The sequence below is a fragment of the Acomys russatus genome, chromosome 29 (assembly GCF_903995435.1).
Source record: "Acomys russatus chromosome 29, mAcoRus1.1, whole genome shotgun sequence".
In the NCBI taxonomy this organism is placed as follows: Eukaryota; Metazoa; Chordata; class Mammalia; order Rodentia; family Muridae; genus Acomys; species Acomys russatus.
In genome coordinates, this window is record NC_067165.1 from 4,969,125 (window position 1) to 4,996,207 (window position 27,083).

At 53.2% G+C, this 27,083-nt stretch overlaps 2 protein-coding genes across 2 annotated transcripts; both read right to left on the reverse strand.

Moving 5' to 3' along the window:
* Positions 1-6,107: 6,107 nt before the first annotated feature.
* Bsnd (barttin CLCNK type accessory subunit beta) lies at positions 6,108-14,625 on the reverse strand. The gene is made up of 4 exons (XM_051171834.1): positions 14,354-14,625; positions 9,533-9,612; positions 8,052-8,306; positions 6,108-7,169 (listed from the first exon to the last, which is right to left on the reverse strand). Exons 1-4 carry the CDS (start codon positions 14,528-14,530, stop codon positions 6,764-6,766), a joined length of 918 nt encoding a protein of 305 aa, XP_051027791.1. The 5' UTR covers positions 14,531-14,625; the 3' UTR covers positions 6,108-6,763.
* A 6,804-nt stretch (positions 14,626-21,429) lies between these two features.
* Positions 21,430-27,072, reverse strand: Tmem61 (transmembrane protein 61). The gene is made up of 2 exons (XM_051171969.1): positions 26,608-27,072; positions 21,430-21,773 (listed from the first exon to the last, which is right to left on the reverse strand). Exons 1-2 carry the CDS (start codon positions 27,003-27,005, stop codon positions 21,506-21,508), a joined length of 666 nt encoding a protein of 221 aa, XP_051027926.1. The 5' UTR covers positions 27,006-27,072; the 3' UTR covers positions 21,430-21,505.
* Positions 27,073-27,083: the final 11 nt, after the last annotated feature.

A 27,083-nucleotide genomic window follows, 5' to 3' on the forward strand; every position in this document is an offset into this window, starting at 1 on the left:
GTGCGCCTGGCACAGTCCTTGTTCTTTGATCACGCCCGTTGCTCACGCCCTTTGATCCCCCTCTTGCTCACTGTCAGGCAAGTCCTATCCTCTGCCTCTCTAGGCTCATCCCTGAGCTCATCTTATAGTTGTCCCAGGGGAGTCAGGCTCCTCTGATGACAGGCGAGGGCCAGCCACAGCTCTGTTTTCAGTACCTGGCACAGAAGTGGCACCTAGCAGAGGTCTAAGAGCATCTTCATTGATAGAATGCATGCATGTATGAATGAATGAATGGATGAACGAATGAATGAATGATGTCTGTCCATTCCCACCCCCTAGCGGAGTAAGCAGACATCTACAGCATGCTGTTGCCATTTAGCCTCTGGCCTCACTTGCTCTCCTCTTCCCCAGTCTAAGTGCAGACAATGCACAGAAAGCTTGAGAACTTCCACCTTCTATAGGGCACAGTGGAGCTGTCATCTACCTTAGTGCCTTCCTGGGACCCTGAGGTGACTCTGAGTCATTTCTGAACTGTACTCTGCCTGGGTCAGGGCTCTGATGTCTTGGGGAGAAGCATTGAGCTCTGCTGTGCTGGGTGGCTGGGCCTGCAATCAGCAATGAGGCTCTGGGACCGTGGCCCCATGGCCTTCAGGCCTGATCTGGCCCTCAGTGAGGGCTGCCCGTGTAATAACTCCTCATGGGAAGTCAGTGCTGGATACTGACCGCAGGTCACAGGCATCCTTAGGCCACCAGTGTATCTTGGGTCCCTTTGATGCCTGTTAACAATATGGACTCTCAGCCTTGTGTGGTGGTGCACGCCTTTAATCTCAGCACTCAGGAGGCAGAGGTAGGTGGATCACTGTGATTTCAAGGCCAGCCTGGTCTACAAAGTGAGTCTAGGACAGCCCGAGCTGTTACACAAAGAAACCCTGTCTCAAAACACCAAAAAAACAAAATAAAAACCAACAACAACAATATGGACCCTCAGCATTCCTTCCTCATGCTAGTCCCCTGCTCATGAGTGTGATCGGGTCTCCCTAGCTGTTAAAACCAAATCTGTCTCTGTGTTGGAATTTAAGGAGTCCAAGACCACTGCAGCCTCTCTCGCTGACCTTGACTCCCACCATTTCAAGTATGCCAGGTTCCTCCAGTTTGGGGGACACCCTTCCTGGAGTTAGCATCTATCGTGCCTTCTCTAAGGTCCCGTCTCTTCCCTTTTTTTCTGTCTCGGTTCCAGCTTGGGGCCCTTAATAATCTGATTAAACAAAACAAAGCAAATCATGGAGGCATCCGTTCATTCCTCCAAAGTCTCCATCTTGCTCATTCAAAGAGAAGATGGGGAGGGTGGTGGCTCTACCTCACCAGGTCCATCCCCTGAGTTTGGAAATCTGGTGGCAGAGTCTGAGTGCCAGCCCTGCGCCTACACATTGACTCCTGGCATGGAGGTTCTGTGCACAGTCTGCTCGTTTCTGCAGATGACGAGAACAGTGGTGGGCATGGTCAATGGAGGGCTCGTTGGCACCATGCCCATGCCACCACGCCACGTGCAACGCCGTAACTAATCACCACGGTGTGCCTCTGATGTCTGTGTTTCTGCCTCTGCTTTATAGATGAGGACAGTTAAGTCCAGAAAGATGAAATGTCTCAGCCATAGACAGAGCTGGCCGGACGGAAGCCCAGCCCCATATTCAGGGCTGATACTCTATAGCTGGCCCTCTGCCCCCGGCTGGGAATCACTGCACCTGTACCCAGAGCCTGCAGAGTGGGCACCTGGCTCCCTGCAGCTCTGCTCTGTCCCACGTAACTGCCGTTGCTGCTTAATTTCCTAAGCAAAAAGTGTAGAAAGGCCCCCAAAGACTTCCCACCTTAGGAGCCGAAATTGGCAATCACCCAACTATCCTAGGGATGAGGGGCAGAAAACAGAGCCATGCACTGCTGAAAGGAGCCCGAGGACAGAGAGGGAAGAAGATGGGTTCTGCTCTGGTGGGAGGCTCTGGTTCAGAGCCAAGCCTTGAGGGCTGGAAGAGAAGAGTACCCAGGAGCAGGTGTGCCGAAGCCTAGGATGGCACGAAGGTAGGTCTGCCGTGCTAGGCATGCATGACATAGCGGGTGACTCGGCTGCAAAGGGCAGTAGAGGCCAGATGATGAAGTGCTGTGGAGCCAGGCTAAGCAATCCGACCTTTAACGGAATGCAATAGGGCATCAGGGAATGTGTGGGGGCAAGGGTGTGTCTCCCCCATCTCAGCAGTTAGTGGGTTGGAGGAGGGGGTGTATATTCCATGTTCCATGTGGCCTGACTGGCTGGTGCGCCTGGGGCTACAGGCACCTCCAGGACTTGAAGGTCTTTTTTTCTTTTTCCTGTCAAATTTTTACATTTACTGTGTACAATATTTAAAGAAGAGGAATATGAGAAGATCAGCAGAAATGGAGAAAGAGAGTTTATCCAATTGCCAAAACATAAGTTTACCTAGTAATATCAAGTACTCTGGAGGCATACATTTATCATGATGAGTTTCCTGAGTAGTCAGACCCAGGAACCCTCTGGGATATCAGGGGTGTGTGTGTGTGTGTGTGTGAGAGAGAGAGAGAGAGAGAGAGAGAGAGAGAGAGAGAGAGAGAGAGAGAGAGAGAGAGAGACCGAGAGAGAGGAGAGAGACGACGACAGACAGAGAGAGAGACAGACAGACAAGAGACAGAAGAGAGAGAGAGAGAGGAGAAGAGAGAGAGAGAGAGAGACAGAGAGAGAGAGAGAGAGACAGAGAGACAGAGAGAGAGAGAGAGAGAGAGAGAGAGAGAGAGAGAGACAGAGAGAGAGAGAGAGAGAGAGAGAGAGAGAGAGAGAGAGAGAGAGAGAGAGAGTTTTCCTCATCCTGGAAGAGTTATCTCCATCTAAATCATCTCTCAAGAAATTAAGTTAGGAGTTATGATAACTCTTTTGAGATAAAGTCATCATCAGTTTGGTATTTGCAAAAGGAATAATCACAGACATATTGTAAAGACTTCCGGGACCTGAAGGTCTTACAGCTTTATTTCCTTAACTCTGCTTAGCTTTCCTCTGGAAAAGTGGACAAACGATTCAACGTCTTTGAGCCTCAGTTTCCTGTCAAATGGGGACAGCACAGCCCTGCAGCCTGTGAGAGGGAGAGGAAATCAGGTAGCCAAGCAGGGCAGATGTCTTATTAAATCTTACGATTGTGTGGACCAGATGGCTCCAGCGGCCACTCAAAGGACTTGCACTGGGGTCCCAGCTCAGCCCTTCCAACTCAATCCCTCAATACTGGTAGGAGGCCTGGGAAGGACACATGGACTCCCAGTGTCGCTATAGAGCAGGGCCACAGTGCAGCGTGTTATCTGTAAGGCACAGACCTCCTGCCCTCCCACTCCCTATTTCTGGCTCCTGGGAGGCTACAGCAACCTCCCCAGCACTGTGCTCCCTTCTCCCTCAGGGGATGAAATGCTTAGCTCCATGCCACTTGCCGCTGGCATGCCTCTGTCACACATAACCAAGCTTCAGCCTTGTGGGAGTTTTTGCACGCTCTCCCTGCTGAGTCCTTTCCTGTTGCCTTGTGAGACGGAGCTGATGCCACTTTGCTAATGAAGACACAGATGCAGAGAAGGGGAGCGGGCACCTGACACCACTTGAATACCTGTGTTGTGCCCCTGGATACTGTACCCATTTCTCCATCTTACCCACAGTGCCAACAACAGGGATTACCGCCACAGAGGATCAGAGACAGACAGCACCTTCTTCAAGTGTGCACAGCAAAGAACTGGCAGCGGATGGGTGTGAACACAGGTCTGTTTGTACTTCAGAGTCTGAGATTTAGGACATTTGCCATGTGTGGTCAACAGACTGCCTCCTCCCAGGGCTCTTTTGAGGACCAGCTGAGATACAGGCTTTGAGTGTGAGGAAGGACAGGGAATGGAAGTGCAATCTTGTCTCCTTCCACCTTCATGTGGAGAGAAGGGACAGACACACAGGGAGGACTGAAGGGTGGTCAGGTCACAAGCTCTTAGCAGGCCAGTGCTCAGGGCCTCCAGGACAACTGTCTGCCCTTGCCATCCCTCCACATGGACTTTCCCCCTAAGGTGGAAACTCCCACAGTCAGGCATGGAGAGCAAATGCCTGGGCTTTCTGCCCTGGCATGCAAACACTAGAATCCAGGGTGTGACACCCACCAGGGTCCCCAAAATCCTTCTGGCCACTCTAGGCCACCATGAGCACCTTGCCTCGCCACACCCCATCCCATCAGCTGTCTAGAGGGACATCCAGATGTGCGGGTATACCCCAACACTGACTCAGGGAGGCAGTGGAATGGTAAATCTGAAACAGCACCTGCAGCGAACATCCAGAGAGCCAGGGAAGGCTAGAGAGGGAGGAAGTGCACCACGGCCCTTGCTACCCAAGTTCACAACCCTTCCTCACCATCAAAATCCACAGTGCCCTCTCCTCCACTGATACCTGCCAGTCACTTATGGGCTCTGGAGGTGGACACGGAGCAGGAAGGGCCAAGAGGGAACAGCAAAAGCAGTCTAGACTATGCACAGGCAAGTGAGCAGATGCCACACTGCCACCTGCCCTCCCCCAACCACCTCTCACCACTGCTGTCCTCTCACCATTGTATAGCTTTGATAAGGCTTCCTGCTCCCCACTCCCACCCCCAGAGAAGGGTCATAGAAATCGGCCTGCTTCTTGCCACTGCCTGATCTGAAGTAAAACTTGCTCCCTTGTCAGCTGCCTGACAGATGCCCCGATCCCCCAAGGGCATCCTTTCATATCGAACTTGGTGCCCCAGCTTGCTCCCCACCCATGCCATCAGCTGCCTTTGAATGGGTGACCACACTCCTCAGCAGAAACATTAATGTAAGCGGGCTCATCCCAGGCAGCTCAGGAACATGGTCCTCTCACTGCACCCCTGTGAGGTGTGCCACACAGGTGGGGGAGCCACCTGAGGGCCCCTCCAGCTACAGGACGGAGGGAGCTAACTTTCCTTTTCCCCATGGCTGGCAGCTAGAAGCTCTTGGTATCTATCTGAGGCCTCTGCTGTGTGATTCTGGGCATGGCGGCCATAGCCGTCCCACATGGCCACACTGCTGTGTGTGTCAGCTGTTCCCTTCTTAGAGGGGCCCCTCGGTGCCAGCCAGGCATGAAGTCTCATTTTATTCTACCCGGAGGGGAATGGGAAGTTTCACCTTAAAGAATTTGCAGCCAAATAAAGGTGACCTTTCAATGTTGAAAATGGTTTTTTATTTTGGCCCTTGGCGCTGGCTCTGCTTGACGTCTGATGTGGGGTCACAGGCGTCCCTCCCTGGGCCAACATGGGCTGGGGCATGAGCAGGAGACACCTGGTCTGTGATGCACCAGCAAAGAGGAGGTGCCTGGTGATGGCATCTTCACTGAAGAGGTAGAAATGCCCCAGAAGGGCAGAGGGTAGTGGTGTGTCCTTCTCACTCACTCCACACTAGCACTAATTCCCTCCCTTGGCCGGGACCCCTGACCCTGTCCCAGCAGCTCTACGTGTGTGGACCTGACTGGACGATGCAGCAGCACCCTCCTCCCCATGGCTCCCTCTGTCCTGGGCTGAGAGCAAGATTGGCAGATGGGGGTGGGGGTGGGGGACTCTGCTAATCCAGTTTCTGTTCTGTGTTCCGTCCCCCACTTACAGCACAGCAAGCTCACAAGATTGTGAGTTCTTTGGTGGTGGGGGGAGGTGGTCAAGGACCAGTGTCTCTTTTCCCAGCTGAGTTCCTGGAGTATAGCAGATGCTCAGTACATGCCAAGGGCATCAAGGGGAATTAATCCAGCAGCTGGATTTTTGTCTACTCTAAGCCAGGACAGGTGTGTTCTGTGAACCGCTGCTGTCACCTGTCTAGAAGCCATTTTGAAAAGCAAGTGCCTGAGACTGAGTCCATACTTGTCAAAATCGGGGAGAGGGACATCATCTGCAAAGGTTCCCAGATCTTCCGAGATCTGCACATGCACAGGGTCCCCTAGCAACTATGGTGAATGAGACTGAGATGTTGTCCCAGGGCAGTGGCAGGCAGCAGGCCACAGAAACCGATGCACAAGCCGCAGAGAGAACATTCTCTTTTGGGAGTCGGGACACCAGGGAAGCTGGCAGAAACAAAGTCGTCACTCAGGCAGAGGTATAGCAATGAGTGTGAATTCACTCGGCACGTAGGGCCATGGAAGAAGACAACTCGAGCAAGGGCGTGGGCTAGGGGCAATTGCAGGAACAGGAGAGACCAGAGATCTGTCCAGAGGTCATGTCAGGTCAGCAGAGGTCAGCTATAGAGGGTCACAGAACTCAGAGCAGGAAACCACCGGGGAGACTGAGACAGGGGACCGCGTGAGCTCTGAGTGGGGTGAGTCAAACTACCCACCAGAGGACAAAAACCTCAGTGGACATGGGACCTTGAACGGCCTCCATGAAGGAGTTGGGCAGGGGCCTGGGGAGCACCACAAAACGGCCCAATCAGAGGCCAGCATTGGGAGAAAGAAAGGACTTCTGAGGGTCTGGCTGTAACACAGCACCTCAGAAAGCCCCACTCTACCTGCAGGTTAGCAGAGCAAGCTACAACCAGAAGCGTGTGCCTCACTGGAAGGGTGACTGCTGCTCCCCACCACCCCATGTGTGGTTCTTTTCAGTTCCCAAGATGCTTCAGCTCACTGCCTCACTTGACCCTCCGTAGAAGCTCGTCTGGGAGGTGGGAAAACTGAGACTTTGTGGGGTCACATGAAGAGAGCAGTGCTGTCGGGCTAGACCCAGGATACAGTTTTATCTCAGCCCTGGGCATCAGGCTCGAAGCCTAACTCTTTGTCAGGGAGGGGGTCGCCAGGGCTGTCTGGCAGCCCATAATACAGGTCTTCCTCCTCCTGCTCCGGTTCCTCTGCACCTGTGTGGACAGTCTCCTTCTCCTTCATCCTCAGGGACCGCCGCTGCTTGCTGGGCAGAGCTGCCCCCCGCATCTGCCTCTCCAGGACCATGTCCTCTGATGCGGGGGGGTCATCAATCAGAGCAAAGTCACTGAAGCGATCCAATGGACCCTTGCTGGCCCAGGGCACCTCCGGGTGTGCCTCATCCCTGTCGGGTGGGGATGGGTGAGGGCTGCTGCCTTCACTGGAGCCCATGTCCAGGTCATCTTGGAATGAGGCCAAGGGTGCAGAGCCTTGGGAACACACTGGAGGGCTGCAGAGGCAAAGACCATGGGTGAAGGGTAGGCCCTGAGTCACGTTCTCTGGGTCCAGTTCTCAGCCACTAACTGCAGTAAGCTCATATCTCTGAGGCTCCTTTTCCTTTCTTGGAAATTGGGAGTTGGGGGGGGGGCAATGTGAACCCTCTCTCGTGTGGCTGTTTCTGAGATCTATAGCAGGTGAAATGTTCAGAGCACTTCACACAAGTGCCTGGCACAGAGTGTGTGCTCAAGGAACAGGGCTATAATTAAAAAAGAAAGAAAGAAAAGCCAAGTAGCACATTCACAACTGCAGGCATTCAGGATTCTGTGGCCCCTCGTGGTCCATTTCACACTGCAGGCTCCGGTGCCACCTCCTTCTTTTTGCCTCCCCCATTGGACAGGGAACTCCAGGAGACTGGAGAGCCGTCAAGGCCTGAGAAGGAGGTGCTGTCTAGCAATGATGGAACACGTGGCTGCGTGGGGCCAACAGAGATTGGACTCGAAAATAAACAGGAACTGGGCCGTGGCAGGGACAAACTTGCCCTAGCCACCAATCAGGTCAACAGCCCAGCCGTGATTGAAATCCTCCTGCTGCTCACAAACATTTGGAAACAGAAGAATTATGTGCTGGCCACTTAAAGCAGTGTTCCTATGTCGTGGAAATGGCCCTACCCATCAAAGAAGCTGCTCAGGAAAGTCCAAAACCTGCCACGCTTAGACAGCCAAGGAGCCAAGATTAGCAGGGAGGTCCACCGGAGCCCCAGCCCAGCATCACTTGTCTGTGACCCTCCGCTGCCTGCTCCTCACCCCCAAGTGTCCCTGCCACTCTTTCAGCACACTTCCTGCCCTTCACCCTAGAACTGAGCAGCACTCCCACTCCTAGGCCACCCACTCACCTGCTGTGAGTACGGGATCTTTCTCCCTCGTTGTCATCCAAGCCTCTGTGGACGACCACCGCAGCCTCCATCCAGGTCGGAGCAGTACGAGGCTCTCCTTCTCCGCCACTGCTGGTTCCTGTTTTCAGATCAGGAGCCAGCAGGGGCCTGGGGTCCTCACTGTAGCCCATGACCTTCATTTGGATGTGAGTGAAGTCTGGAAGGCTCTGGTCATAGGCAGCTTCTTCCCACAGCCTGACATAGGGAAGTTGAGGGCTGCATCCAAAAAACAACGGGAGAGGACGTGAGTTTCCTCACCAAGGACCCATCTCTGTCACAGGGGCCCACAGATTTCACAAGAGACATTTCAGAGGCGTCACTGTACCCACGCCACAGATGACAAGGCCGAGGCCCAACTAAACGAGTAAATTAAATGGCGGACCACTGGCCTGACCCCAAGTCAACATCACGTAATGTCCCCACAGGTATCCACAGCGTGTGATGGCAAGACGGAGATGACTCGGCATGCAGGCTTGCTGCAGACCCCTCAAGGCGTCAGACCAACCACCATTCTGTGTTCACAGCTCTGTGTTGAGCAGAACAAGACACAGTAATGTAGACCCCTTACCTTCAAGGCTGGGAAGTGATAGCCTCAACACTCCCTGCAACTCCAGGGGTGCTGTGAGGAAACTGAGGCACAGCAACTGAAACTGGCTCATACATGGAGTGACACAGACCCTGCTTGGGTGGATCGGGGCCACAGTGATCTATTCCCTGCCACTGTACTTCAGAGTCTGGGCCCTTGTCCAAGGTCACATGACTGGGAGGTGACAAGATAAAGGATGGAGACCCGGCTAGCCTGAGCTAGGTTATGGGCCCTGAGATAGAGTTTGGGGTGGTCCCACCCACCAGGGTGTGTCCACTGTTTCTCACTGGGACACTTCTCCCTGTGTGTCAAGAGTGGAAAATGCCAGCAATACAAAACTGCCCCAAACAAAGCAGAGTGGCCCTGAGCTCCCATAGTTCCAGGACTGATAGCCTGGCCTTTGAAGCTTAAGAGTCACAGGTCAAGGGATTAGCCCAAGCCAAAGGGTTCTCAGCTGGGCCCCAAGGCAAAAGCAGGGTTTGACACCTCCAGGGGGGAAACAGGCTATGGCCAAGTTAGGCCAGGATTCACCCCTGTCTCCCTCACTGACTTCCCGCAAGATCTGGGCTTTGTGCTTCTCGGTTTCTACATCTATAAAACAGCAATGACGACGTTAATGCATAAAACGGAGAATGTGAAACTATCTGTGGTTTCTAAGAGTGTGTCCTCAGAAGACGGGAGGCAAAGAGGACGCTGGATGGGACCAGACAGGGACACGGACACCAGAGCCAGCCATCCTGGTCCTCCCCGCTCTCACCTCTTCCTTTGCTCCCCTCCTCCCCATGTTTGACAGGAGGCTGGGCTGAGGGCCCATCCCCCCTCCCCTGCCCCCTCCCCCCCTCCTCCCCGCACTTACCTCTTTACCTCTGAAAGCCCGCTCTCCAGCAGGCTCAGGGCCTTTGGGGACAAGTCAGAGTCTGCAGGCACAAAGGTGATCTGGAAGGAGAGAGGATATCACCTCTGCAGTTGACCGGGACTGGAGCTAGCTATCCCCCACACATCTTGGCAGCTGGTCCCAGAGCTTCTGAAACCTTGTATGCACATTGTAGGGGAGCAGGAAGATCTGGAGGGGCCTCTACTTGATGTCAGAGCTCCTGTTCGTTGTTCAACCCCAGTGGGTAGACAGATATCCAGGCTCCTGTCTGCTCCATGTCCTCTCTTCACTAGACTATCCCCAGAGAACCTCCTGTGTTGCAGGAATTGTTCTGGGCACTGGGGGGCAGCAGTGAGTAACAAAGATGCCCCCACAGGAGGCCCATCATTTCCAAGAGGTCTCTGCAAATGGTGTGTGAGTGGAAAGCCAGTAACTGACCTGCCCTTCACAGGGCACAGCTGTGGTGGGGAGGCAGAGGCACAGATGGCTGTGGGTATGCTCACAAAGTTCCATCCCCGAACTTTCTAGATCAAGCAGCCTAGCTTCAGAGGTGGCCACTGGGGTAGGAAAGTAAGGCAAGGAGGAAGGAGCCCTGTGAGGCAGAAAGAACCCTGCCTGCCTTTGGGGTCCTGGAGACGGGTATCTCTTCATTACCAGGCCCTTGCTGTGGATCCCGGGAGCCATCCATCCTTCCAGAGACTCTTTGGACTCTTGTGGATTATGAGAGAAGCCTCCAAGAGACCCCAGCCCCTCTGTGCTCAGAGAAGCACTGTGGCCACAACCAGATGGGTGACAGAAAACAAAACACTCAGGACAAATACAATAGCATGCCAGGCAGCCTTTGGAAGGAAGCTCTGATGCACATCACAGCAAAGATGAACACTGAAGACATGGCGCTGACTGAAATGTTCCAGATTAGGGTGGGGCGGAGACAAACACTGTAAGATTCCACTTCCTTGTGTACCAAGTTGCGGAAGCCGGAAAGGCAGAAAGTAGGCTGGTGGGTCCCCAAGACTAACGAGAGTGGTGATGGGACACTATTGGATGGTGGGTGTAGAGCTTCTATTTCTCATTTTGGAAAGAGTTCTGGAAATGGATTGACCACAGTGCAGATGTACCTGATGCCTCAGACTGCATGCTCACCCACAGTTAAAGAAGTGCATCCTGTGCTTATATATCTTATGGGGCTTTTAATGCTTTGTGCCTCAGAGGAGCTGTGAGGACTCCCTGAGACAATACACAGGACTCTCCCAACATGCTGCCTGCCTGGACTCACAGCTTCTCAGTAAATTTCAAACTGGCCCCCACTGAAGACCAAGCCACTGGGCTCACGCAAGTCTGGACATTTTCCACGCAACATCCAAGGAGGCCTTGATGAACTGCTCCAGATTCATAAACAGCAATCTTTGTCTCTCCCCACAGAGTTCAGTGAGGGAGGCATTATCCGCAGCAGCAAGGCTTCATGATATGGGAAGAAGGGGATGATGGGTAGGGGAGCGCTTATACTCCTGAGGAAACACCCTCCCAGTGTCTAAGAATCTTACATCTGTACTGAGGATGCTCTCTGGTCAGCTGGTTCCATACATTTTTTTAGGATTTCCCTCTTTTCCTTCACTATCTCATGGCCCAGATACCATCACCATCATCACCACTGCCGCCACCGTTCCCATCTTCATCGCTACCATCATCACCGTTGCTATCATCATCATCACCATCAATTGCTGCCGCAACCATTACTATCATCACCATCGCTATCACCATCATCATCACTGCCGTCATCACCATCACTATCCTCATGCCACCCCCCCACCATTCCCACTTGCGTCATCACCATCATCACCATCACTATGTCGTCATCATCATCATTACTGCCATCATCACCATTGCTATGTCGTCATCATCACCATTACTGTCATCATCACCATTGCTATGTCGTCATCATCATCATTACTGTCATCATCACCATCACTGTCGTCATCATCACCATTACTGTCATCATCACCATTGCTATGTCGTCATCATCATCATTACTGTCATCATCACCATTGCTATGTCGTCATCATCACCATTACCGTCATCATCACCATTGCTATGTCGTCATCATCACCATTACTGTCATCATCACCATTGCTATGTCATCATCATCATCATTACTGTCATCATCACCATCACTGTCGTCATCATCACCATTACTGTCATCATCACCATTGCTATGTCGTCATCATCATCATTACTGTCATCATCACCATTGCTATGTCGTCATCATCACCATTACCGTCATCATCACCATTGCTATGTCGTCATCATCACCATTACTGTCATCATCACCATTGCTATGTCGTCATCATCATCATTACTGTCATCATCACCATCGCTGTCGTCATCATCTCCATTACTGTCATCATCACTATTGCCATCACAATCGTCACCATCACCACCAATCGCTGTCACAACCATTACCTCTGTCACCACTGCCATTATCATCATCTCATCGTCACTGTCACCATGGTCACTGCCATCACCACCACTTCAATCGTGACCACCATCACTGGCATGAGAAGGATGGGGAAGACAGAGAGGAAGCAGCATTTAGAGCACAGATTCTTTTTCTAGAGAAAGAGAAAGGGCGTGCAGAATTGATGATGGGTCGGGGGATCAGACCTGGAAAGCTCCAGAACTTCAGGCTAAAGATTTTAACCTTTATCTGCAACCACGGGCGTTCTAGAGAAACTTTTAGCAGCAAATACCCACTGGATTTGAGTTCAGGCTGAACACTGGCCAGTTCCTAGAGGGAGGAAGCATGGAGAGGGAAACCCACAAAGACGACAGGTCCTTCAACCACCAGGTCCTGGTTTCGAGCTCCAGCCCAGCAAACAAAAGTAAGGAGCAGAGGATGTGCAGCTAAGGCTCAGCTCGCCACACCTTTTCCCTCACTCTCCTGCTCCACCTCAACTTTCAGGCTCAACATTGTCATTAACAGCCCCCACGCCCCACCCCCCACCCCCCATCCCCACCCCCACCCTGCCTGTGCACTAGATTTATCCTGGCTCAGTTCTCCATCTTAACCCATGCCTGAGGCCCAGGTGAGTACCAGATCTAACCAGGTTTATATTCAAAACCTAACAGAGTGGCTATGGGGAAGAGTGGGAGCACTTTCTCCCTCCTGTTCCACCTGTGACAGCTCTCCCCGCCCACCCCTGACCTTCCAGTGCTAGCAACACCATCTGAAGAACACGGCCTGCTTCATACAGGCATGATGCCAGGACCCCTCCCGTCCCCACATCACCCTTTGCTTCCTTGCACTTGGCCATGCAGGGCATGGGACAGGGGGCTCTACCAAGGTCACAGACTTGGCACAGGACACATGGACTTGAATTGGGGTCTGAGGGACACTAGGAGGTGAGGGTTTTCCCCAGCCATACCATCTCCCCACCCAAGAGCACGTGAGCCTTCAACAGTTACTCATTAATATTGAGCCCTATTCCACCCACCCACCCACCCCCAGCTATCCTGCATTTATTCAGTCCTTCCACCGGATGCCCCTTAGAAAGGATGCTGCCTTTTCAACACCCCCCACCACCAGGTGGTGACGTGGTGGCTCTGGCCTCAAGGCCCACTTCTCCCAGTGACCTCTGCTCAGGACATTGAGCACACAGCGGAGAGTTGACTGTAAACTGCTTTGTAAATGCCTCCAAACCAGTTTGAACTGCCCAAGCTCCAGATATAAGAGACAGCCCTGAGCTGGCCATGGAGTGGGCAGGGCTGGGAGAGGCTAGGACCTAGCCCCAATTCTTAGAACTCTGTCTAGGTATGGGACACCTCAAAGTGGGGAGGGGTAGAGGAGGCTGGGAGGATAGGGCTGTTAGTATCAAGGCTCAGTGACACCCTAGGTGTCTGTCCCCCCTTTCCCATGCCATCCTCCTGACTCACATTGTACAGTTGAGGAAACTGAGGCTTGGACAACAAAGTGGCTCAGTCACCCAGGCACTTAGAGACAGAACACAAGTTCAACCCCTTCTGCTCTCCCTATATCTCTGAGTCTGTCTCTAACTAGCTGTGTGACATTGTGACACTCACTCTACCTCTCTGGGCACTGAAGGCTTACAACACCTGATATGGTCACTCTTCAGGACTGTGTAAGGATCAAGAAGAGCAACAGCAGCAGCAGCAGCTGACACAACACTACAACACAACACTACAGTTGCAAATATGCCTTTTCCCCCCTCTTCCACACGTCATACCTGGGTTACCACAGGGCTCTGCAAAGCCAAGATCAGGGAGCCATTTTGCAGATGAAAGTACTGTGCCTCAAAAAGACGCAGCCCATCAGAGCTCTCAGAAGCTGGAGACATGGGACAGAGCACCCGGGGTGGAGTGAGTGCCCGGGATGGAGCATCCAGGGTTCACTGCTGCTCTTTAGAGCAAACCCCACCCTGAGGCCTGCGCCTTTTGCTTTCAGGGTCTGCAAGATGAGGGAACTGCAGAAAACACAGGGCACTTGGGAACAGGGTTGGGGTGAGCTGTGGATTCAGGCTTGGCAGGTAGTAAGTAAATGCTGGCCAACTTGTCATCAAACACAGGGACCGAGGGTAGGTCACACTGTGTCCCCAAGGTGGCTGGATGGCAGGGGCCTGCCGAACAGCCACAGTGAGAGATGGGTGGAAAAACAAAAGCACTCCCCCGAGCAGAGCAGAGAGAATATGGGGGTCCCTATGGAAAGAACACAGCAGTTGGAGGCCAGGAGCTGGTGCCAGAGACTGTGAGAGCCACCTGTCCTCCTGAGCCCCTTCCCTGCCCCCCTACCTTAGGGTAGCATTGGCACATGCTCCAGATGACGCCCCCGATCACCATGATGCTGCCCATGGCGTAGAAGGTGCCGTAGACCTGGGGTCGATCGTGGCTCATTAGGAACGTGCCAAGGGATAGCAGGAAAAGACCCAGCACGATGAAGCCAATTCGGAAGGTCTTCTCATCCGCCATGGTGGCTGACCAGCGCCCCGGCAGAGAACTGTCCACAATCCTACTCAAAGGCTGAGCAGGCTCTCAGGGACAGACAGCATACGCTGGGTGACTGAGAACCAAGGCAAAATGCACAAAGCAAGGAACGGTAGCCACAGGTCCAGGTCCCAGCCCTGGGCCCAGCTGTTCTGCAGGGCAGGTGACACACTTCAGTGGGCCCCGGTGCCCAGCCATCTACCTTCCCTCCTGCCACTCTCCTTCCCTCTGGGCCCAGATGTTTGGAGCTGGTGAATCTGGGGAGGGCTGGGGGAGGTCACAAGGGCTGGGCCAACCGTGGTTTTGACATCACCTCATTTGCCTACTGTGGAAGTGAGCCCAGACAGGCTTTGCACCTCCCAGCTCTGGCAGGCAGGGGTGGGGCCACGGAGGCTTCCAGAACCCACAGTCTGACAGTTTAGACACCTAAAGACACCTCCTCAAGGACACTTGATCATCTGGGCTCAACACAGATGTCCGTGCCAACCAAATGGCCATCCTCTTAGATACATCTCCGTACAGTTCAGTTAAGGAGACGGGTGTCACACTGCCATTTCACAAAGGAGGATGCAGGTATAGACAAGTAATCTGCCAAAGTCACAGATAGTGAGTGACAGAGCTGCTGGAATAGAGCCCAGAGACTATGTGTCACACTAGCATGACCTAGTCAACCACAGCATAGGGGAAAACAGGGCCAGGCTCCTGCAATAAAGCCATAGTGGTCTTGGATTTCTCTCCAGCTGTGCGGTTCTCCAGCTGTGTGGTGCACGGCCCTGCTCTCACTTTACTCATCTATAAAGGGGGTGGGAAGGGGGGAGAGATAGCAGCCAGAAGGAGAGCTGGCTCCAGGCCTTAGCTGACACACCCCTTTCGTACTCCATGTACCGCCTAGCCCTGCTTGTCATGGGGGCTGGAGTAACCGGAGCCCCTGCAGATATGGCTGGCTGGCTGGCTGGCTGACATCTACTTTACCCGTTCCTGGTCCCCAACCTCAAAATCCATCTTTGCCCTAAAAATAACAGCCTAGGAGAGGGCATCTAGTTCTAAAATGGCTGGTGGGGAAATTCTGATTTTCTTCCGTTACTGCCACTGCAGAGACCCAGAGCCACCACAGGCATCCAGAGCGTGGCAGCAGGAGTTCTTGCGAGTGACCTATGCAACAGCAAGGGCTCTCAATGAGCTCCCTGCATCCCTGGATCCAGGGACTTTCCTTTAAGGGATGTGCATGTCCCCTGTGCCCACACTGTGCTCACCCATGCACCTCACCTAGCACACCTGCCCATGGGGTCCCTTCCCAGTGAGCCTTCTGCCCTCTCTGTCACCCACCATTGCTGTTCCTCATCTCTGTTCAGCTGCACTTCACAGTTTGTAGGGTGTCCCAGGAGCTGAGAACAGGCGCCCTGAGAAAACTGCCCAGATGCCAAGCTTCTGGTCACCTCCAGTCTGATCCCTAGGGTGAACTTAAGGCAATGAATTTGAGTTTTGTCACCTGTGGGTTGCAAGTAGCAGTTAATCCACCTCCCAGTCTGGTACAGAAAGTGAAATAGCGGAGGGAAAGCCATTTGAAATTGTGACTGGCCAGGGGCCTCTAGAGAGATATTAAGAATCATATAAAGAGACTTGGAGACAAGAGAGGCCATGAGTAAGGAGCAACCTAGCTTGTACTCATCCTAAAACAAGGACAGAGGCCCTGACAGTCCTAGATATGCTCCAGGGAACCAGGGCTGTAGCATACAAAGGGGACCAAATCTCTGCCACATCCACAAAGGCTTCTTGGGCCCCCTGGTGGCTTTGTAGTGTGTCAGCATGGCACTGTCGCATCCTGTGGGTGCTGCCTCTGTGTATACTTAGCCCCAGGAACTCGTGGAGGAGTTGTCACACCTACTTCCCAAATAAGAAAACCAAGCCTGAGGAGTGACAGATCTGTCAAGATTGTCCAAAATGCTCCAGAGCCCAGGTGTACAGATCTCGCCTTTGGCCATTCTGAAGAGGTCTGGACATTCTCCTCCCTGCTGCTGATCTTTTCTTTCTTCGCCACAACCCAGTCTCTCTCTCTCTCTCTCTCTCTCTCTCTCTCTCTCTCTCTCTCTCTCTCTCTCTCTCTCTCTCTCTCTCTCTCTCCTTCCCTCCCTCCTTTTCTCAAAGAACCGTCTCCCAAAGCAATGATAGCAACAAGGAGTAAAAAAGTCTGAGATAACTCAGTGCTGGCTAAATGTGTCACTCGGGAGGCAGAGGCAGGCAGATCACTGTGAGTTCGAGGCCAGCCTGGTCTACAAAGTGAGTCCAGGACAGGCAAGGTTACACAGAGAAACCCTGTCTCGAAAAACAAAACAAAAACAAACAAGCAAACAAATTAAATGGCCACAGGGTGGGCTCCTCTCCCAGAACTAGCTGGGGTAACATAAACTAGACTCCATAGGAAAGAGAGGGAGAGAAGGAGAAGGAAAAAAGAAAAAGAAATGTCAAAGTTAGGTAGGAAGGGATGAAAAAGTGGAAATGGTGCTTATGGGAGGAGTTGGGGAAGGGAGGGTGAATATATTCAAAGTACACCGTGGAAAATCCCCCAAAGGATCAATACAAATATTTTGTAAAAGAATTAAATGTCCAGTGCTGTTGTTCTCCTGGGTAGAGGCAGTGCCAAGGTGCCAGTGGCCAGTGGCTAGTGGCAGTGCTGTACCAGTAGATGGATGTGTCTCTCACATCCATGATGCAGATTCTCTTTGTGGTGGACCCTGGACCAGTCAGTGTGCTGAGGGGGAGTGTGTGGAGTGCTTGGCCCTAAGTGCTTGTGTTTGTCCCATCCCTCCCGTGGGGCTCAAGGACATTTGTACAGAGATGGGCAAGGGGACTGTGGGAGCCGAAGGTCATAGATGACGTGGAGTGGGGTCCAAGGTTTTCTGCTGGGCAGTTGCACACATGAGCTGGTGGCAGTTGGGGTAGCACTCATAGGGTCTGCACTGTCTCTCGCCAGGCAGGGTCCCTACATGGAGTGGGGAGAGCGAGTGTGCGTTTGGCCACTGGCTAAGGAGCTGCCTGCTGGCATCCAGTGGCTGCTGGGAGGACAGTGAGTCTGAGTCTGCTCTCTTTGGTGGATGAAGCACACTTAGGGTAGGCCCCACTGCCTAACTCCCAGAGGTTAGGCTGGGGACTGGACTCTATGAGGAAAGGAAACCGGGAGATGGCCTTCGCGTTGAGTGGATGGGGAGGAAGTGGTAGAGTGGTGGATGTGGGAGAGGTTGTGTGTGTGTGATCAGGGTGCAGAGTGTGAAGTTCTCAAAGAATTTATGAAAATGTTAATTTAAAAAGGCCAAAAAGGAATGAAATGGGAGTAAGATTTTGCTAGAGGCAGTTCCTGCTTTCACAAGCCTGAGTCCACTCTGGCTTTGACTTTCTTCCTAGCACCAAAGGGAGGCGCTTCAAGGGCGGTCCAGGAGTCAGTGGTCTTCCAGGAGAGGGCGTATTAAATGCCGTCTTCTCGAAGGCATGTCCAACTTGTGGCCAATAACTACAGATGCAGCCTAACACGAAATTGTAAATTTACTTGAAACACGAGATTCCCCGCCCACCCCACCCCCCACTGCGTGCTTTGAAACAAAACCAAAACTCAATTGTCTCATTCTCTGCATGAACTTTGTGAATGACAGCATTGTGTTGCTCAACTCAAAACGTTGACCATGCCTGAAGGAACTGAGGTTCCTAAGAGTAAGTTGCCCAACAAGATACCCAAGGCTAGAAAGGACACGGCGGGCACAGGCAAAACTCTAAGACTGTAAAGGCAAGACTCAACCTGAGGAGCCACAGCCTGTCAGTAACAGAGCTCAGATGCTAGCCGGGTTCCGGAAACCTGTCTCTGCTTAGGCTCCTACCATACAGGGTACTGTGAGGGCTGACAAATACAGCTTCAGGGATGGGATGCTCAGTGGCATCCAGAAGGCGTGATGAAGATTAATCTGCATGAGACAGCCAGCCCGTGGAACACACTGCCAGTGTCAGCTGTCTTCCAGATCCTTCTCAGACCACTGCCACCGCCTCTTCTCTCGCCAGATCCTGTTACCTCTGCCTTCCATTGACAATCCAACCACTCCTGGCCCTCTCCCGTCCTCTCCCTGTCACTGGTCTCTGCTTCCACCCTTGACCACTAAAGTCTCTTTCTAGCCCAAACAGACATAGCTCGTGTCACTACTCTGCTCAGGTCTCTGGGATGGCAACCTGTCTTCTCAGAGTGAAAGCCTTGAGGTGACTCACAAGTCCATGTACTGTCTGTTTATCACCCTTCTGGGTCATCACTCACCTAAGGTCACTCTGGCTCCACACTAGTCCTGGAATGTGAAGACACCTTGGGGCCTTTGCATCTGCTGTTCCTTCTGCCTGGAACGAACTTCCTCCGGATATCTGGATGGCTGTCCCCTTGCTCGACCTTCAATCTCATGCTCACTTTAGTAGGATCTTCCCAGCATTCCCTAGGTTGCAGGAACCCTTGACTTCCCTAATTTCTTGTACTCCACGGCATTAACCACCATCTATCACACTATTCAAATTATCTATTTTGTCTCTTGTCTGTCTCTCCAACTAGAACCCAAACTACAGTGGCCGGTGGGGGTGACTGTGTTTTGTTCACTTCTGTGTTCCCTGGGTCTGGAACAGGGAAGACGCTGGATGGCATTTGAGAGGGAGGGAGAGCTGGCATGTAAGGACTGGAGCCGAGGGAGGCCATGGATGTAAGGGCAGGAAATGTCTGGGGTGACATTTTGCGGAAGCCAGCAGAAAGAAATCTCTGAAGTCTCAGCAGCGGGCCAGGGGGTTGGGGGTGAGGTGGGGATCACACTTTGCTTCTTGAAAGCCAGATTAAAGGTGGACAGGGGCAGGGGTGGTCAGGGGTCACCAAGAGACACACACTTGCAGGGATCCTGGAGAAGGTATGGAGAGTCACTAAGGTCCCTGACCTCTGGGTGCCAGGGGGCCAATGAAGGTGAGTTCGTGTGTACGTGTGTTGCCTCCAATCAAGCTCAGAAGGGCAATGGCGGTACAGCCTGGGCCCATGCAGGCTGCCTTGGGTTCCTCAGCCACGCCCTACAGCTCAGCAGCAGGAGACAGCACCCTGCCTTGGTGAGGTTGCCATAGCTTTGGCTCATGTTCAGGCTGATGACCTTGAGCAAGTCACTGTCCCTTCCTGAGGCAGATGAATAGATATGGAGGGAGGCAGAAAAGCCCTTTTGTGGCCGGCTAGCCCTCCCTCCCTCCCTCCCTCCCTGCCTGCCTTCAGCTGCTGCCGAGATAGAACCTGTTCACACCAGCCACTCACTAACGATATGCCCTGTGGTAAACATCTCACGTGGGAAAACCCTTAAGAATTGCTGAGGATCTGCTCTAGGCCCAGCCTAAGTCACCGCTGGAGTGGGGAGATGCAGCTTCTCCAGACTCCTTTGTGGCCTAGGGTAGCCTCTGGGAAGAGGGGGTATAACAGGAGGGCAGAGGGGAGGAGCCAGAACCTCTAAAGGGAGGACAGGATAGGGTGTGCCTGGGCTCAGGGTTTGGCTGGAAGCAAAGAGCAAGGGGCAGGGAGTAAGAGGTGGGAGCCTGAAGGATAAGATTACTAAGCAGAACAGGCCTTCCTCAGCCCAGACTGTGCAAGGACTTTTGCCTTTCAGAGTGAGCTGGGGGCCAGGCTTCACTGGAGTTGGCACTGAGAGGTTCTCAGTGGCAGGAAACAGGCCGAGTGACAATACAGCCGGCCACAGTGGTCCAGCATAGATGGGGAGCCTGCATCCCAACTGTGCTCTGAGAAGCTTGCACAGGCTGGTTCCCCACCTGGGGACACCCCCACCTGTAATAATAAGGGGTGCCACAGGTGAGGAGGTGACAAGGGCAGAGACCTGACCTAGCACCAGCCGGCCCTTGGGCCTGCCACCTTAGCCCGCCTTTGAGCTCCTGCTGCTATGGGAGAGATCACTTGGTCCCCCTGAGTGAGAATGAGACTTGCCTGGGGGGTGGGGGATGGCGAGTGGGCATGATGTAAGACTATATATGCCTCCCTCACTCCGGTGCTGTGTCCCTAACATTTAAGCGTGAGCAATACAGCCTGATTTAAAATGCGTTTTTATTTGCCAGCTTGTGATCTGTAGCTCAAGTTGATGGGGGTGAGAGTTGGGGCAAGGGTGAGCTAGGAATTAGCAGCTGGGAAATACAGAACTGGACCAGCTGGAGGCCTGGTGGAGTGGACAGAGACATCGTGGACAGGATGCAGCTGGAGAGAAAGTTGCTCCTAGTGCCACGTCTGGAGAGGCAGGGACAGAAGTGAGGTCCTGTCACAGGATGTTGAGTGGGCACCTAGTAAAGGAAATTCACCTCCATCACCTCTGAGACTTGCAGCAGGGTTGAGGGCCTCTAACCTAGGGCTGTGCCCTGAGCTCTGTATGCTGCTCAATACTCACTGCTGTCACCCCATGGGTCCTCCCACTCAGCTCGCTGAGGCAGGGACTGGTGAGGCTATAAAGTGCCCATTCCACCTTACAAATGAGGAAACTGAGGCAAAGAAAAGAAGATGTTGTCACAGTGGCACAGGGTGGCTTGGGAGGCTGAGATTAGGGTCTGTGTCCTCCTGGCCACAAACCGGATGTGTAAGTGTGGACCACATCTAAGTTCGACTCTGGCCATGTTTTCACCAAGCACAATCTCCTAGTTGTCATCTGCTGATCCCAGCACACCAGCTTGTAGGTCCTGTTCCAGTTGAGCCCCTGATAATGGCCTCCCCAATACTCCATGGGAAGAAGGAACCATAGGAACCAGCCACGCACAGTATGATGAGACGTTATAGAGCGGGGCTTATGAGAAGCCAACCAATGTGGTGGCAGTCTCTTCCACGGCAGTCGACGTATAACCCGGCACCCAGCAGCAGAGCGCTGGTTGGATGCCTGCTGTGAACCCAGCACTGGAGGAGGCCCTGAGCGAAGCTCTCTCGGATTAGGGTCCACGACCTGCTGGAGACTTGTAACTCCCCTGCAACCTGAGCCCAACTTGGGCTGGACCAGGAGGAGCCCCCTGAGCGAGCATGGTACTCTCGTAGCTGGGTGGGGCTGAGAGGGATGGTGACCCCAGCAGGGCATCCCCTGGGGCTTGGCACTGAAGGTCTTCTTCTTCTTCAGGCTGCACGGGGGATGGCAGGGGACCCTCAGCCAGCGGGCAGTGCAGAGCCTCCTCGTAAGTAGGGACGGCAGCCTCCTTGGGAGGCCTATGGGAACAGGAAAGAGGCTGTTAGCAGGACCAGCTCAAACCTCTCTCTGCATGGCCGTGAGCACGTGGCCCCTTAGGAAGCTTGCAGAAGCGGCCTGCCAACATCAGCTCTCCTTTCTCCTTGTACTAATGCCTCCCTTCCCATACCCTTCGCTGCCACCACTCCCCGCTTTGACACACTTCCATGGGACATTTTCCGTCCCCACTTCTTGTTCTTTACCCAGCTTCCACACTGCTCTTGGCTGTCACTGAACAGACCCTCTGTGGTTGTCGCTTAGGGCAGAGGTTGACTTGAGTGTCTAAACACTGAGAGCAGATGCTTGCGGGGGGGGGGGTGTTTGTTGGGGACAGACTGATGGTCCATGAACATAAGATTCCCGGCTGACTGAAATACCATCTATAAAGTTACAGTTGTGATGTTGAAGGCAGAATGTGAGGGAGGCCTCAGTTTACCTGCCCATCTGGATGCTTGAGTCACGACGCGGTCAGTTTACAGGGCGTTGCTTCTTCTCCTTGTATGCCTCCCGGGAGAGAGGTCACTACTTACTGAGTCCATCTTTTGCTCCACACTGCTGTCCATCCCTGCCTCACTAGCCCACCCTTCACAGCTAAGCAACCGAGCTACCTAAAGGGGTGTGAGGCGAAGAGTGGGTCCTCAGAGTGCCCTCACCCCAAATCAGGCTTTGCAAACCACGTTCCAAGGACAGCTGTCCCACATGACCGGCATGTGCCCTCTCCACAGGGTTAGTGCCCTTTCCCTGTCCCAGGCACCTGAGCTGGCTGCCACCCTCACAGAGGCCACCAGGAGGCAGGCTCACCCTCCTGGTCACAGAGCAAGCCTTCCAGGCTCTGGGTTTGAGCTAAGCATGGGTGGACCCATGCTGCTGCTGAGAACCAATCACTGCTCATCTTCCTCTGAGCTCCCAGCAGGCTTTGCAAGGAAGGGCAATGCTCCTGCCCTACATCATAGATGCAGAAAAAGGATGAACAGCCCTGAGGGGAATGAGGATAACAGGTCTCCCAGGGCCTCTTCTCTCATCACCTCCCAGCCATGCCCTGTTCTCCTTAGACTATCTGAGCTGGTTCTGGGTCTGCTTGGGGCCATCCCAGCAGGTGGTACCCAGCAGGCCTAGGCTCAGGTACCGCAGGAGCTCAGCCCATAGCAGGAAGCTTGCTGAGAGAGCAGGTGTGCAGCTTCCCTTTAGGTAGCTCCTGTCACCTCAGTAGCCTGCTGGATCATCCAACTGAACTGTCCAAGGTCATAGTCCGGAATACCAGACTGCAGAGAACGTGGGTCTTGGCAAGGCCCTGTCCTAGTGTGCAAGAGACTCCTGGTACATTCTGGACACAGAGCTCTGTGGTTGTGGAGAGTAGTCACGTACAGAGACCAAGACAGGCTCCATGCTGGCCCTGTTGGCTTTCTGTTGAGAGAGCAAACCTAGTAGGGCAGGGATAAGCCCCACCCACCTCACAGAGGGGTGAGTGAAGACCACTTGAGCTTAGCGTACAGCCCTCTTCTGTAAAGGCAGAGCTCATGCTTACCTTAGACTGCACACCTCCCCCAAGCCAACCACACCCTCCTTTATTTTGGCTTGTTTTGGTTTTTCCGAGACAGGGTTTCTCTGTGTAGCCTTGCCTGTCCCAGACTCACTTTGTAGACCAGGCTGGCCTCGAACTCACAGCGACCCACCTGCCTCTGCCTCCCAAGAGCAGGGATTAAAGGCAAGCACCACCACCACCTGGTTTACACACTCTTTTGTAAAACCCGCCTAATCCCCACATCTGCCCCTCTGAGTAGCCAAGTCTGCGATGAAGAACTGCAGAGGAGGAAGCTAAGGGTGCAGGTCTGTGCCTTACACATTCGCCACAGTGATCTCACAGGAGCCCAGGGGAGAGAGAGGAGTGATGGTTGATCTTCAATGCCAACTTAGCAAGATCTAGAATTACCTAGGGGACAAACCTCCAAGTTCGGGAAAGTGTCTAAACTAAGTTAGTTAAGGCGGGAAGACCCCAACTGTGAGGGTCTCACCCCCTGGCCTGAATGGAAAGACCCAAGTGAACTGAGCAGTGGCTCTCATCTCTCTGCTGCCTGAATACAGCCACAGCATGACCAGCTGTCTCAGGCGCCTGTCACCCTCCCTTCCCCTCCAAACTGTGAGCCTGAGTAAACCCTTTCCGGAATTTCTGTTTTTCAGCCATTTTGTCATGGCAGTGAGGACCTGATACAGAAGACCCCGCCTTTCTTCCTGCCTCAACTGACAGATAAGGCATCAGGCGTGACTTGGAAAATCCAGGGACATTTGCAGACACTCAGCATCTAACAGAAAGGGCAGCGATAGAAAGTTGGCCTTCAGAGCAGGCCTGGCGCTGTCTGCTGGGGCTCACGGAAGGACACCAGGGGCTCCTTCGGGCCTGACAGTTGCCAGGTGAGCTACTAAAGTGGGGTCTTGTCTTGGACCCACCGCATGGTAGGTGCTTAGTTGCAGGCACGAAGGCGTGACATGGAATGCCCAAGCCGACAGATGACAAGCCCGTTTCCAGCCACAACCAGGCAACCTAGGCTGTGAGGTGCCTCCCATGGGGACAGGACAGATCAGATAGGCAGATGGCTTCCTCCATACCCAGCCACGCCAGTTTTTGAATCTGTTTGTTTTGTTCTGTTTGTTTTTTGGGTTGTTTTGTTTTGTTTTGTTTTTGCGGGGGCGGGGTTGGTTGGTTTGTTTTTTTGTTTTTTGTTTTTTAGTTTTTTGGGTTTTGTTTTGTTTTGTTTTATTTTGTTTTGTTTTGTTTTTTGGTTTTTTGAGATAGAGTTTCTCTGTGTAGCCTTGGCTGACCTGGACTCGCTTTGTATACCAGGCTGGCCTCGAACTCACAGCCATCCACCTGCTTCTGGCTCCCGAGTGCTGGGATTAAAAGTGTGTGCCACCACACCCGGCCAGTTTCTGAATCTGAAACTTGGGTCTCAGAGCTGGAAGGGCTCCCTTCCTGCTTCCTGGCTGGGTGGGGCGGGTACCCTGCCTAACTGGCTGAGTAGCCTACCTACCCCACAGCTGTGGCCCTGTTGAGGCAACACTGCTGTGTGTACAGACAACAGCAACACCTCTGCGCTCAGACCAGGCTGGGCAGGACAACACTGGCCTGGCTGTCAGAGTCCAACTCATTTTTATGAGCAGGTAGATCACTCTCTCTGAGACAAGTGTCTCATCTGAGAAGAGCAAAGTTTGATTGGATAAGGTGCCCTTTCCTCTGATGGTCCTTAAAACCAAGGTCCAACTCTGCTGGCCTGGAACTCAATTGTTTTACCTCAGCCCTTCTAAGTGCTGGATTACAGGTGTGTCCCACCATGTCCCTCTTGGGGACTGGCTATTGGCCTAAGCACTATCTGTTGAATGTTATATCTGGCCTCATGGAGTCCAGGGCTGATAGCAAGACACTCCAGAAGACACTGTCTACCTACAGAGGAAAGAAAGGCATCCAGGTAGGAAGATCTCCAGTCGGTTCACAGGAGCATGGGTTAGCCCCTACTGAGATGACACCAGTGCTTATAGAGCAGTGTTGGGGAGGGCCACACCACAATCCTTTCAGACTGCAGGCTCTCACCACTGTGAGCTGCACCTATCAGAAAAGGCCTTACTTGTCCACAAACAGCCACAGTGGATTCCAGTGGCCTAGAGGTACAAGCACACACAGGGCAGGATTCAGACCCACAGGACGCTTTGTTGAATAAACAAGCACCCACTGAGAACATGCATGACCTAGCTTCCTTACAGGGCAAATCTGGTCCCCAGACATAAGACACAAATGTGTGCATACAACATGCATAGACCACAGTGCACCGATGGGGATCAGATTCCAAGATCCAAAAAGACGTGCTGAAAAGCTGGGGGTGGTGACGCATGCCTGGAATCCCAGCCCTTTGGACGGCATGATCACACATTTCAGGCCAGATTGGTTTACAAAGACTTTGTCTTTTTTAAAAAAGAGAAGGAAGCTGGGTGTGGTGGCACACGCCTGTAACCCCGGCACTTGGGAGGCAGAGGCAGGTGGATCTCTTTGAGTTCAAGGCCAACCTGGTCTACAAAGCAAGTCCAGGACAGCCAAGGCTACACAGAGAAACTCTGTCTCAAGAGAAATAAACAAGGGGGGGGGAGTAAGAAAGGAAAAAAATGTCCCAAAGGCTAGGCACATCAACAGTGGCGGGCGGGGGCTGGCTGGGGGGAACAGAACAAAACAAAAACAGGTTGGAAACTGTTTTGATATAACTGTTGGCTTCCGCTTTCACCCAACCCCACCACCACCACATACAGCCACCCAACCCCCCACCTCACCCCACCTCCACCCACCTTTGTAGGTGAGGAAAAGTTGCCACTTCCAACCCACCTACTGTGTGCTGGGCACTGGCCTGAGCTGCACCCTCACATCAGCTCCCTCATTGTCTCCTGTGTCTCCTGAGGCAGGGAGCTATGGAGAGCACTGGTTCCCAGCAAAGTGGCTGGGGGTTGGGGCCCAATTCGGACACATAGCTGGATATCCTTGGGCAAGTTAGTTATGGTCTCTGTGCCCGGTTTCCTCCTCCACAAACGGAGACATCCTGGCTGCATCACCAGGAATATGGAAAAGGCACACAGTGCAGTGCCTGGCCCTGGCCAGTGCCCTCTTGTGTCTCAGGGACCCTTCCTATGCTGGGTTCTTGACTCCTGGCCGCTGCTTCCTCCTGTAAGACTTCTCAGATTTCTCCTCGTCTCCATAGGAATCTCATGAGAATTTGCTGAGCAAATACTGGGTAGTGTGGCTCTGGTAGATCACCCAAGGTCCCCACCCTCACCACTGACCTGCAGCTTTCCTTCACAGAGGACTCCACAGTGAGATGGTACAGGTCTCTGGACAGTCGGTACAGGTCCCCCTGGCTTGACCCTTTTGTGCTTTCCTGGATGGACCAAAGCAGGCCAAAGAACAGGAGCAGGCCACCCGTGCCACAGCAGAGGAAGCTGACAGACTTGAGCCAAGTCAGGGGCATCTCGGGCAACGGCTGTTCCACCGTCGGGGCCAGTGAGCCAGGCTGGACCGCTGCATCCCCTTCACTCCACCATGCAAAGCAGAGTGTCCCAACCACCAGGACCACGGTGCCACCGACTGTCATGCAGTAACGCACAGTGGCAGCCCCTCGGCCTCGGATGACGGTCTGCACACAGAAGAAGAGGTAATCTGCAGGACTGGACCAGCAAATCATACCAAGACCTCAGAGAAGTCTTCTGCCTTATGTTTCTGTTTCCTTACCTGTGCCATAAAGATGATGCCCGTGCAGGCT

What these genes read in the sequence shown, in the direction of transcription:
- Bsnd (XM_051171834.1), bottom strand. Translation starts at nt 14,530, where the DNA reads ATGGCGGATGAGAAGACCTTCCGAATTGGCTTCATCGTGCTGGGTCTT. An exon ending in TGTGCCAATGCTACCCTAAG is followed by an intron (nt 9,613 to 14,353) that starts GTAGGGGGGCAG and finishes CTCTCCTTCCAG; the next exon opens with ATCACCTTTGTGCCTGCAGA. An exon ending in GGGCTTTCAGAGGTAAAGAG is followed by an intron (nt 8,307 to 9,532) that starts GTAAGTGCGGGG and finishes TTTTGGATGCAG; the next exon opens with CCCTCAACTTCCCTATGTCA.
- Tmem61 (XM_051171969.1), bottom strand. Translation starts at nt 27,005, where the DNA reads ATGATTTGCTGGTCCAGTCCTGCAGATTACCTCTTCTTCTGTGTGCAG. An exon ending in TCTGTGAAGGAAAGCTGCAG is followed by an intron (nt 21,774 to 26,607) that starts GTCAGTGGTGAG and finishes CTGTTCCCATAG; the next exon opens with GCCTCCCAAGGAGGCTGCCG.